The sequence below is a fragment of the Eriocheir sinensis genome, chromosome 25 (assembly GCF_024679095.1).
Source record: "Eriocheir sinensis breed Jianghai 21 chromosome 25, ASM2467909v1, whole genome shotgun sequence".
Lineage (NCBI taxonomy): Eukaryota > Metazoa > Arthropoda > Malacostraca > Decapoda > Varunidae > Eriocheir > Eriocheir sinensis.
In genome coordinates this window covers 15,345,935-15,359,107 of record NC_066533.1, presented here as the reverse complement: position 1 = coordinate 15,359,107, position 13,173 = coordinate 15,345,935, and the positions used below count along the sequence as shown (strand labels likewise).

Below are 13,173 nucleotides of genomic sequence, written 5' to 3'. Positions count from 1 at the left end.
TTGCCAGTCTGCAAAACTTGATTTTGTGCAAAATTATAAAAGTGCAATTGTCAGAAGTTAGAAGACAACCTTTTGTAAGCCACTTCTGATAATTAGAAAAAGCTCTGAACCAGGTTTAGAATGACTTGAGAAACTACAGGTAATGTCTCCATCGCAAAGACAATCTTCGTCGTGCACTGGGTACATACTGGGTTCTGGAAGCTGTCGTTATTTCATGAGGAATCAGAAAAGAGCATTCAACGTCTTCCCAATGAGACAACCTGTAATTTCAGAGGCTGCAAAGGAGCGATAAATGGAATGGAGAAATTTGTTTTGATCTACAGGAGCCCAAAGGAGAGTTAAGGGGCACAAGCACAGTGGTGAGGGTCTGCACCAGGTTTGCAACACCTCAGCAGGAGTGGTTGGTGCTGGTTGTGGCAGGTGTCTGGTTGCCTTCTCTGCTGGCTAGTGCTAGATTAACCTGGTAGCAGTGATGGGCCAAATTCTTGCCATGACATAACCCCCCCCCAAAAAAAAAATATATATATATGCATTTGATCACACATGCATTGATACATATAATGGTTTGTGTGAGTGATTTTTTCTCATTAATTCGCGTAGAGGGGTCTTTAAGAAACATGATCGCCACAGCTACTGGGTTAATACAGTGCAGTATATTTATCCTGGACTAACTAGTTGCAAGTGTCTGGGGAGTGGAAGGGGGGGACAGTTTAAGGGTATACCAAGAGATTCTGGAATTCAGTCTTGGTCAAATGATAAATTAAGCAAGAAAAAACTCGGGGATTACCCTAAACCTTTATTATCGTGTAAGTTGACCATCATTTGACCACCTCGACAAAGGATGGTCTTTTGACAAACAAGACCTTTAGTATGAATTCAAAGAAGTAAATGTGGCTCATCAGTTTATCAGTACAGGAAGGGCTGCCACTTTGAGCTTCGGTTCCCTGTACAAAGCTGGAGAGTTGACTTTTGATGTAAGCATTTAATAAAAATTAGTGTGCATAACTGATCTTTAATTGACCATTGTTGAAAAGACTTGCTATACATGTTGAGCTTTGATCACCCAACATGCCTCAAGCTCTACTCTTGCAATAGTGTGAAGACTGGAAGGCTTGCATGCAAATACTCGTTTTCAGTACACAGCTCAGTGAACTATCAGCATAGATAACTCGTAACAATGCTTCTATATGAAGACAATAAACTGCTTGGAATGCTTCGAGTATAAAAAGGATGTAAAAAAATATATACAAATAATTCTCAACATTTCGTTTCACTCTTCTTTGTCTTCAAAATCCAGCTTTGTCTTGATTTCCTGGAGGCGCCGGTATTCCTTATTGACAGTTCTTAACTTTGACTGGACTGTGGCGCACTCGGCGAGAAGAGAGACCGACGATTTGAAGTCTTGCTGAGCCTGCCTTAGTGTCTGCTGTGGGAGAGGAGAGAACCAGCGAATTGGGTCACGGTTAACGTACTTTCGACTGGATTTCTTCGGAGTCTTAGATAATTTTTCTGTTTCACTATTCTCATCATCTAAACTTCGTTGTTTTGTGCTGTAATTCATCCTCTTCCTTATTTTCTGTTCATCTTTTTCTTCACTCTCCTCACACGACTCCTCCCCCTTGTCCTCCGGCAGTGGAGTCATCGGGTCTTTGAAGCTGATGTCAACCCTGTGGTACATTATGTCTCCCTTGTAGTCCTCCAACACCACGGGGCTTGTCTTTACACCTGTGAGGGACTCCGTTTCAGAGTCCGGGGAGGGCAGCTGGAGGGAACTGACAGCGCTGGTGCCCATGCTGTACCGGGTCTTGCTCAGGAGAAAATAGCCACTCCGCATCCTCTCCTCAAGCATCATGTTGTACTGTGGGCAAGTGGAGAGATTTTAATATAAACAGTAAATCATTTGGAGCTGCAGAATACCAGAAATAGCTACTGGCGAAACTAGCCATGGAAGATTACAACACTCATACACCACTGAACAGATACCTACATGAATAAAATTTGCAACACGCTCCATTTTGACTAAGCAAATACTTATTCTCCTTTTTTTGTGCATGATTTCCAGTAGGGAGTGTGACAGATGAATACTAGAACTCCATAGGGGGAAATAAGGCCATCAAAAAATAAAAAAAGAATGGATGAACACTTTTTTTTCTTCTTACTGGAAAGGAAGCAGCTCAAAGGCATAAAAAAGTAAAAAAAAAGTCCACTAAACGCTGCTCCAATAATGATGAAAGTAGAGAGTGGCCAGATGAAAAGAAAGACTGTCAGTAGCCCCAGGCCAGACTACACACCCTTATTAGCTGGTCCATGAGCCTGAGCTGCTGCAGTGCCAGATGATCAAGCCCATCGCACAAAGCCTCCCGGGAGAGCTGGACGCTGCTTGCCATCTTATGCACTTCTGCGGGTTCAAAGAGGAGAGAAAAGGGGTAACTACTGCAATTTTTACCCCTTGGATGCAAATTTCCTACCAGAAGACATCACTAAGCTACAGGAATGGAATAAAAAGTGGCTGCTACAATTCAATGAAGAAAAATGTAAAGCCATGCACCTTGGGAGGGGATATCCAGCATACCAATACCACCACAGAGGCAGAGAAAGGCCTAGAAATATATGTTACCAGGCTACCAGTGAAGGCCGAATCCGTGCCAATCGCATCGGGATGGGTTAACTACTGAATCTTGGCTGCCTTATCCACTAGTCACCTGCGGTACAACACATGACCACCACAAATTGAAGGGCCAAAACAAGAATAATTATGGCCACAACTAACTAAATAACAGGGAGCATACACCAGGAGGCACGTTGCTTCACTCACCCACCACCTTCACCCTTGACAGTCCCCCTGAGCAAGACTCCATGCAGCTACCCATCCCATTCCAAACTCTTCTAAGGATCGATCAACTTGCTCCAGCCATGAGTTATGTGGGCGTCCCCTTAGCCTCCACAGAAAGTAAATATTTGTCAAAGTTTTAAGAGAGAGAGGGAGAAGGGTGGTGGAGGAAGATATGAGGAGGCTAAACATCAAGGAAGAAATGGCTATGGACCGGCAACAGTGGAGGAGGCTCATATCCCATCCAACCCCACCATAGGGAATAAATGGACGTTAAACGATGATGATGATGATGAATACTTAAAAACGTTACTGAAAGCATATGAATGTGGCAAAGAAATTAGATTATATAAGTCTCAGCCGCACTTATCTGTCACTTCAGTCGTCAGTAAACCCGGGCCCATCTCAATATGCATTCCCTCTTGAAGATATGGCATTATTATTACCATTTCCCCTTGAATTTAACCAGAGGAGGATATTTAGCCATTGACGACATTCTCTTTCATATTAATTAGTCTATGGAGTCAAAAAATACTGCCATGATTTACTTCAGAGAGGGAGTGAGATACTAGCTTGCAAAATGTAATGTAATCAGAAGAGGATATTTCGCCATTAAAAGGTAATCAACGACATTCTCCTCCATATTAATTATTATATGAAGTTGAAAAATAAAGCCATAATTTATTTCAGAGGAGTGAGATACTAGCTTGCAAAATGTAACGTAATCAGAAGAGGATATTTCGCCATTAAAAGGTAATCAACGACATTCTCCTCCATATTAATTATTATATGAAGTTGAAAAATAAAGCCATAATTTATTTCGGAGGAGTGAGATACTATGTTGCAAAATATAATGGTAAAATTGAAGCTCTCACTAACCTAACTCCCATTTACTGTTTTCTAAGTTCCTGTATCAGTACACATCTTTAGTAATAAGTTGAAATGTGCACCGCCATGTAATATTAACGTTATCACAAGTCCTTCATGATGTGCCGATTATTGGGTGTTAGTCTGGTTGCATCCTATCCTGTTCCGTCGGTAATTACGTCAGCTGTAGCATACCCAGGGAGGAGAGGGTATATGATTGTCAAGAGTGGGAGAGACTCATAGGGGCGTATTACAAGTTAAATCCGAGAAGTTTTGGGTCCGTACAGAATTCGGTTTAGGGTCCGTATTACACGTTGAATCTGAGAAGTTTTGGGTCCATATTCATTCCGAACTCTGTAGGGACCTAAAATTTCTCGGATTCGGCTTGTAATACGGCCCATAGCCCATCCAATCCCACATAAGAGAAAATAAGGAAATTAACCTCTGCTCCGAAACTAACTTCTCCCTTCTGGCCTTTCGTTCAATTTTCTTCTCTCGTAGCAGCATCTAGATTTTTTTGTTGTTGTTGCTTTGTTTGTGTATTGGCCTTGAGCTTCCCCCCTTGCTATATAAAATATGAGATGAGATGAGAGACCCAGGACCTACAGTTTGGGCCAGCACCTGTGATACGCTTTAACTCGGCAGCAGCAGGGATCATATTTCTTAATGGTCCCTCTAAGCAAGAAAAATGAGAAAAATCATCACTCACACAAACCATTGCATAATATATATCAAAGCATTTGTGATCAGTTTATGTATCATCTATTTTGGGGGGGTTTATATCACGGCACAAATTTGGCCCGTCGCTGCTACACGGTAAAGCCACAAATTTGGCCCGTCGCTGCTACTGGGTTAAGCACACACATACTGAGACAACCTAACGTGATATTCATTATAAAAGTAAAGTACGAGGAAGTGTCGGCAACAATAAATCCCCTTTTTTTTTTGGCTTGTAACTTCCCGTAATGCTACAAAATTAATATTAGCCCTGCACCATGCTACAAATATTACAAACTAACAAGGTAACTGCAAAGATACAACATTAGAAGGTTAAAACCACTAATAAAAACTTGCATTGCTTGTTCAGTGCCACACCTACCCAAGACAAACTATCCTTGAACAGATCTCATATCCACTCTATGCCCAATTATGATAACCTTTAGGCTCATTCTACACATCATGCAGGTATACCAATGACCCCTAAACAAAACCTGAGGTGACAGGTAAATTTCTCTCTGCCATGCCTTCCAAATAAGACTAAATACTTGTCTAATTATCATAAAATTTCATAATAACTTCATCACAGACATCACACAGGTATACCAATGACTCCTAACCAAAATCTCAGGTGACGGGTAAATCATCTCAGCTATGCCTCCCCTATAGGACCAAATACTTGTCAAATTATCATAAAACTTCAATAACTTCAAGTAGCAATGATTCCTGACCAACCAAGCCCCCAGGTGACCCACGGTAAACTCCCACCAGGTAAGCCTCCCCAGGTGAACAAATACCTGGAGCTACCCCATGTAGGTCACTCGGCCTCTTGCAGTCTCCCTGTGTTCTTATGTTTTCATGTACCTAACTATCATAAAATACAAAATAAATCATATAAAACTCACCACACCCGTCACCATGGTACGAATGACCCTTCACCAACCAAGCCCCCAGGTGAGCCCATGTAAACTCCCACCAGGTAAGCCTTCCCAGGTGACCAAATACCTACTTAACTATCATGATGTACAAAATAAAACAAAATAGATCATAATAACCTCACCACACAAGTTGCCAAGGTACCCAATGACCCCTGACCAACAAAGCCTCCAGGTGAACTAAGCCTTCCCCCAGGTGAGCCCAAGGTAAGCTCCCTCCAGGTAAGCCTTCCTCAGGTGACCAAATACCTATCATAAAATACAAAATAAATCATAGTAACCTCACCACACACATTGCTAAGCTACCACTGACCCCTCACCAACCAAGCCCCCCAGGTAAACTAAGCCTTCCCCCAGGTGATCCCAAGGTAAACTTCCCCCAGGTAAGCCTCCCCCTAGGTGACCAAATACCTACTTAATTATCATGAGGTACAAAATAAAAGAAAATAGATCATAATAACCTCACCATGGTACCAATGACCCCTGACCAACTACGCCCCCCAGGTGAACTAAACCTTCCCCCAGGTGAGCCCATACTTGCGAGACACCTGGACGAACAAAGATCCTCCTGCTGCGGGTTCCCTTCTCACTCTGACCCGCCTGTATGTGCGCAGATCTGGGGCTACAGGAACCTCAGCTCCCCTCAAGGACACCACCAGACACCAGGGACGAGGAAAAAAGAAACCAGAACTTGAAGAACCACTATCCACTAACCACAGGAGACTTTGTACTTATGCCAGGAGGTCAGGTTGAGTATGGGATGTATACACAGAATCACAAAAGTAGGCCTATATACCGAAATTTAACGGTACCAGACACCAGAGACGAGGAAAAATGAAACCAGAACTTGAAGAACCACTATCCACTAACTCCACTAACCACAGGAGGCTTTATAATACCAGGGAGTCAGTTTTAAGTATGGGATGTATACACAGAATCACAACAGTAGGCCTATACCGAAATTTAACGGTACCAGACACCAGAGACGAGGAAAAATGAAACCAGAACTTGAAGAACCACTATCCACTAACTCCACTAACCACAGGAGACTTTGTACTTATGCCAGGAGGTCAGGTTGAGTATGGAATGCATACACAGAATCACAAAGGTAGGCCTATACCGAAATCTGTCACACAATACTAATAGGCCTATTTTTGTGATTCTGTGTACATTTCATACTTAAAACTTCACTAACTTACCAGAGCCAAGGGTGTGTAGAGGCTGTGTGTGCGTGTGTGTGCGTGTGGAGTGTGTGTACATGTGTGTGTGTGGGAGATAGATAGATAGAGAGGGAGAGAGAGAGATGCTGGGATAGACAAGGAAGTAGAAGGAAGGCCAAGGGAGCCGTGTAGAGATTCACTTATTTTCGCTCAGCCTAAGGCGTGTAGAGGCTGTATGTGCGTCTGGAGTGTGTGTACGTATGTGTGTGTGTTTGGGAGATGAAGAGAGGGAGAGAGGGATGCTGTTAGGAAGGACGAGAGCCGTATAGAGATTCACTTATTTTCGCTCAGCCTCTCCCTCTTTAACCTTCTTACCTGTTTAGATGGAGAGATATGAGTGCTGTTTGTTGTTGTGTGTGTGTGTTTGTGTCCCTGTGTGTGTGTTTGTGTGTGTGTGAGCGGTGTTTGTGTGGCTTTAACTCCTTTCCCATTTTGTTTCGTTCATTTCACCTTCCGCCTTGAGCCTTTTCTCCTCTTCCTGTTTCTCATAATTGCAGTTTTGGTGGCTTATCCGTTTCCATTACTCCATGGCTACAGTTTAGATGCATTTCCACTAGGGATAATATATTTTTTACGCTATATTTCACGTTTAAGGACAGACAAGTGAATTATAACATGTGGTAATGGTCAGCCTTTCCAACAGGACCTCATGGCCATTTTATCTCCTTTTTAATATGCTTTTTCCGCCTCTGGGACGTGTGTGCATGCGTCGGCCTGTTTGTCTGTCGTGCTCTGGTATTTTATGAAGGCCTTACGTTAAATGAATACCTAGGAACAACATCTGGTGCTCAGTAACTTATAGGGGGTGATCAGCTGATTGGTCATGTGGGCGCCGTGGACACGTGACCTGACCCCATGACTCACCGTAAGTACTGTTATAATGGGGATAGGGTGACCGTTATACACCTGTGCCTGTCACCTGTATTTTGGGGTCATCTAGGGTCATGTCAGGTCATACCACATCGAAATCAGTCTTTAAATCTCGCTGTAGTAAATAGTTTTGTTTACTTTTAGCTTTTTTTTTTTTTTTTCTTCCCGTGAGTGACGTTTTGACCTGACCACCTGTATTTGAGGGTTATCTAGGGTCATCCAGGGGTCATGTGAGCTCATTTAGAATCGAAATCATGCTCTTAAATCTTGTTCAGGTTGTTTAAATTTGAAATGTTGTGTTGTTTACGTTTTGACCTGACCTTTTGACCCCCGTGAGTACTATTGCCATCGAGGGTCATCCAGGGGTCATGTGAGGTCATTTAGAATCGAAATCATGCTCTTAAATCTTGTTCCGGTTGTTTAAATTTGAAATGTTGTGTTGTTTACGTTTTGACATGACCTTTTGACCCCCGTGAGTACTATTGCCATCGAGGGTCATCCAGGGGTCATGTGAGGTCATTTAGAATCGAAATCATGCTCTTAAATCTTGTTCAGGTTGTTTAAATTTGAAATATTGACTTTACGTTTTGACCTGACCTTTTGACCCCCGTAAGTATTATTGCCATCTGCATTTGGGGGTCATCCAGGGATCATGTGAGGTCATTTAGGGTCAAAATCATGGTATAAAATTCGTTCCAGCAGTTTTGAATTTGACCTGTTGACAGTTCCTGGCCTGTTTACGTTCTGACCTGACCTCATGGCCCCCGTGAGAACTATATTAGATCAGGTTAGGTTAGGTCAGGCCAGGTGAGATTAGGGTAGGTTAGGTCAAAGCAGGTCAGGTTAGGTTAGGTCAGAGGTCAGGTCAGGTCAGGTCAGTTTAGGTTTAATTTAGTTTGGTTAGCTGTATCAATTTTATTCAGAAGAACAGTAGAAAAACTAACTCAACCACATAATGTAATTCAACCTTGTACTAACAAACTAACTAACAAATTAACTAACCTAACTTACTAACCTTACCCCCCCCCCCCCCCCCCCCCGGCTCAGTTACAATGCACAGTAGCCACAAACTCAACCAAGTCTTATTCATGAGAGGTAATTTGAGAGAAGTGCTTTTAAGTCAATACCATCGAGGATGACACCCACATCTTAGACTCATCACCTTCCCCTGACGCACGATGACTTTCTATGCATCAGGATGTCACCATGAATCGAAACTAAGCTCTGGGACTTCATGTTAATGGTAAAAACCCTCTGGTATTGTTACTTACAGAAGAAACCCACCCAAATGACGTAATCTATCTAACCCCTTCTCATATTGCAACCTAATCTCCCTTGGCCCAGTTGAATGCTGTAATATGTGTGTACTTACGAATTAAACTTATGCCCTGGGATGTAAAATAATGATAAAACCTTCTGCTGGTCACTTGCTAAATAAACCCAATCAAATAATGTAACCTTCCTAAATAAATAGTAAGCCTCTCAAATGGTATTAATCCCTTCTTAAATCGTGACCTAATCTGTCTTGACCCAGTTAATGTTAATAGGTGTTCTGGGACGTAAAAATAGTAATAAAAAAAATCACTGTGGGTCATTTTTACCCAGTCATATAATATAACCTACCTATAAAGTGACTTAACCTCTTTCAAATGACATTAATCCCTTCTCAAATCGTAACCTACTAATCTACTTTGCCAAGTTAATAATTTAAACTCGTTCATGAGGTATAATTTGACATGTAAAGCGTTTCAACACCACTGAGTCTGACATGAGCCTTTCCATATCACTAAAGGGTAAAATAACGTCTGGGGAGCCTTTCCACATCACTAAAAGGGTGAAATAATGTCTGGGGAGCCTTTCCATATCACTAAACGGGTAAAATAATGTCTGAGGGAGTCTTTCCATATCACTAAAAGGGTATGATAATGTCTGAGGGAGCCTTTCCATATCACTAAAAGGGTATGATAATGTCTGAGGGAGCCTTTCCATATCACTAAAAGGGTATGATAATGTCTGAGGGAGCCTTTCCATATCACTAAAAGGGTATGATAATGTCTGAGGGAGCCTTTCCATATCACTAAAAGGGTATGATAATGTCTGAGGGAGCCTTTCCATATCACTAAAAGGGTATGATAATGTCTGAGGGAGCCTTTCCATATCACTAAAAGGGTATGATAACGTCTGGGGAGCCTTTCCATATCACTAAAGGGTATGATAATGTCTGGGGAGCCTTTCCATATCACTAAAAGGGTAAAATAATGTCTGAGGGAGCCTTTCCACATCACTAAAAGGGTATGATAATGTCTGGGGGAGCCTTTCCATATATAAAATGTCGGGGAGCATACACTATAACTACACGTGGCCTTAGTGCATATCTCCGTCACATGAGCCCTTGAATCGAACCTGGGCCCACGAATTCTAAGGTAGGCACGCTAACCACTTCACCATGGAGACCTTCCCACGTTATTGCTTTATCATAATCAGCGTGAGTAGCCTGACTGAGCTCTTCTACTTTGCATGACTCAGCGTGAAGGTCCGCCTAGCATTCTTATGATCATGATAAAGATGAACCCTAACGTAAAGGTCATATCGAGCGAGATGACGTTTTTTTTAGGGTATTCAAGGGGTCATTGGCGGGATTTTTTTTGTTTTTTATTATTGCCTGTTATTTTCTTTCATGACCTTGATATGATGTCCAGGGGGAGATGACCCCAAACCTAAAGGTCATATAGGACGAGATGACGTTTTTGTTTAGGCTATTGAAGGGGTCATTGGCTATATTTTTAAATTTTATTATTGCCTGTTATTTTCTTTTATGACCTTGATGTGATGATCAGGGGGAGATGACCCCTAACGTAAAGGTCATATAGGGCTAGATGACGTTTTTTTAGGCTATTGAAGGGGTCATTGACTTGATTTTGTTTTTTATTATTGCCTGTTAATTTTTTATGACCTTGATATGATGATCAGGGAGAGATGACTCCAAACCTAAAGTTCATATAGGACGGGATGACGTTTTTGTTTAGGGTATTGAAGGGGTCATTGCCTGGACTTTTTATTATAATTGCCTGTTATTTTCTTTTATGACCTTGATATGATGTCCAGGGAGAGATGACCCCTAACGTAAAGGTCATATGATGGGCCTATAGGATGAAATGACGATTTTTTAGGCTATTGAAGGGGCCATTGGCTGTATTTTTTTTATTATTGCCTGTTATTTTCTTATGACCTTGGTATGATGATCAGGGAGAGATGACCCCTAACGTAAAGGTCATATAGGACGAGATGACGTTTGATGTTTGATGCTTGGGAGGTCATTATTCTTTTGTGTTGCGTTGAGAAGCTTCCATTAATTAAATATATCTTGCTGGAGAGGGTCAGGTTTTTGAGTTGTGTTATGTTATGCAGTCTGTTTTTGAGTTGCGTTATGTTAGACAGTCTGTTTTTGAGTTGCGTTATGTTATGGAGTCTGTTTTTGAGTTGCGTTATGTTATGGAGTCTGTTTTTGAGTTGCGTTATGTTATGCAGTCTGTTTTTGAGTTGCGTTATGTTATGGAGTCTGTTTTTGAGTTGCGTTATGTTATGCAGTCTGTTTTTGAGTTGCGTTATGTTATGCAGTCTGTTTTTGAGTTGCGTTATGTTATGCAGTCTGTTTTTGAGTTGCGTTATGTTATGCAGTCTGTTTTTGAGTTGCGTTATGTTATGCAGTCTGTTTTTGAGTTGCGTTATGTTATGCAGGGGGGGGGGGGTTAGTTATGCTGTTTAGGGCGAAAACAACGTCTTTCTTCTGTAATTTTTAGAGGACATTGCATCACATAATCACATCCTGCTTTTCATTTGGTTTGTGTTACGCGATCTGGCTTATTTTGATGGCGCAGTACATTAGTGATAACCCTTTTCTAAGCTGTTACATGCATACACAAGACCAGAGAAAGGGGGAGGGGGGGGGGTAGGATTTAGGTTAAGCAGTCTGACCTCGTTTCAAGGGGGAGGAATATAACTAGGAATGTGCGCTCAAGATAATTTTCAACCTTGTAATTTCTTCTGCGTGTAACAATTGCAACGGCTCCCTTAACCACGTAACCAGCCAGCCAGTCAGAAGAAGCGGAGCCGCAGACCGTGAAGATTAACCGTAAGAAAGGAAATAATAATCGTGGGCGTGGCGGAGAGAGAGAGAGAGAGAGAGAGAGAGAGAGAGAGAGAGAGAGAGAGTGCCTACGTGAGAGATAAAGCCCGGTGCATTTTATCCATAAGCTTAAAGTTGCATTTCGGGTCTGAGAGAGAGAGAGAGAGAGAGAGAGAGAGAGAGAGAGAGAGAGAGAGAGCCCGGTGCATTTTATTCATAAGCTTAAAGGTGCATTTCGGGTCAGTGTATGTGTGTGTGTGTGTGTGTGTGTGTGTGTGTGTGTGTGTGCTTGCAGCCATCTTGATTACTGACGTGCATAGCTATTATCATTCTCTCTCTCTCTCTCTCTCTCTCTCTCTCTCTCTCTCTCTCTCCATGACAAGGGTTCCTGTTATCCATGGCACTTCATCCAGTTTCACCCTTATCAGTAACCATTCCGTGTCCGTATCGGTGGTCTTTCAACGATAACAGCGAAATGTCACTTCATCCTACACGACGAAATTGGTGGAATGAAGTAACGATTTATTTTAGCCATTAGTAAAGTCTGACCTTGATTTGCATTACGAGGTTGATATAGGGAGGGAAAAATGGTAAAGTCATGCATTCAGTGTTTATTTATTGTTTTATTCCATTTTCTTTCATTTTGAGCATGGTTGAGATTGTTACGAGGCTGATATGGGGAGGAAAATAATGGTAAAGTCATGCATTCAGTGTTGATTGTTTTATCCCATTTTCTTTAATTTTGAGCATGGTTGAGATTGTTACGAGGCTGATATGGGGAGGGAAGAAATGGTAAAGTCATGCATCCAGTGTTGATTGTTTTATCCCATTTTCTTTCATTCTGGGCATGGTTGAGATTGTTACGAGGTTGATATAGGAAGAAAACGATGGTAAAGGTTGTTAATTCAGTGTTTCTTTATTGTTATCCCATTTTCTTTCATTCTGAGCATGGTTGACATTTATATGAGGTTGATATAGAAAGAAAACGATGGTAAAGGTTGTAAATTCAGTGTTTCTTCGTTCCTATACCCCATTTTCTTTCATTCTGAGCATGTTTTATAACAGTGATTTTTAAACATTTTACTCCCACGCCCCCCCTTGTAACGGGTCTGTCCCTCTACGCCCCCTTTGGTAATAAAACCCACGCTCTTGATAACAAATTTTCCAACCACAGAAATTCCAACTTTTCCCACAATGCTCGAACGATATCCAGTTTAACCCCTTGACTGCGTATTTCCTAGAAGACATCACCAAGCTACAGGAATGGAACAAAAAGTGGCTGCTACAGTTCAATGAAAAAAAGTGTAAAATCATCCAGCTTGGGAGGGGAAATCCAGCATACCAATACCACATGGGAAACACTCAACTATCCACCAAAGAGGCAGAGAAAGACCTGGGACTAAATGTTACCAGGCTACCAGTGAAGGCAAAATACGTGCCAATCGCAGCGGACTGGTTAAGAATCGCTGGTTTGTATTGTTGCGAGGTTGATATGGGAGGGAAATTATGGGAAAGGTTGTAAATTCAGCTTTTCTTCATCGCTACATCCCATTTTCCTTCATTTTCTTCTGTTCTTAGGAGTTTGATATGAGAGATAATATTAAGGGA

General features: G+C 41.8%; 1 protein-coding gene across 5 annotated transcripts; it reads right to left on the bottom strand.

Annotated features, from left to right (window-relative positions):
- Positions 1-783: 783 nt before the first annotated feature.
- On the bottom strand, positions 784-7,033 carry LOC127003465 (coiled-coil domain-containing protein 115-like). Of its 5 annotated transcripts, none has more exons than XM_050870192.1 (3): positions 6,885-7,033; positions 2,292-2,398; positions 784-1,858 (listed from the first exon to the last, which is right to left on the bottom strand). In XM_050870192.1, exons 2-3 carry the CDS (start codon positions 2,385-2,387, stop codon positions 1,271-1,273), a joined length of 684 nt encoding a protein of 227 aa, XP_050726149.1. In that variant the 5' UTR covers positions 2,388-2,398; positions 6,885-7,033; the 3' UTR covers positions 784-1,270. The 5 variants fall into 5 exon arrangements, with proteins under 5 accessions (XP_050726149.1, XP_050726145.1, XP_050726147.1 ...); XM_050870188.1 differs by lacking the exon at positions 6,885-7,033 and adding an exon at positions 6,549-6,825; XM_050870190.1 differs by lacking the exon at positions 6,885-7,033 and adding an exon at positions 6,390-6,456.
- Between the last annotated feature and the right edge of the window lie 6,140 nt (positions 7,034-13,173).

Bases quoted from the DNA above. Each gene is read 5' to 3' on its own strand.
- LOC127003465 (XM_050870188.1), bottom strand. From the start codon at position 6,609: ATGTACACACACTCCACACGCACACACACGCACACACAGCCTCTACAC. The intron at 2,399-6,548 runs GTAAGTTAGTGA...TTGAACCCGCAG, and splicing joins TCTACACACCCTTGGCTCTG to AAGTGCATAAGATGGCAAGC. The intron at 1,859-2,291 runs GTGTGTAGTCTG...ACTTGCCCACAG, and splicing joins TCATGGACCAGCTAATAAGG to TACAACATGATGCTTGAGGA.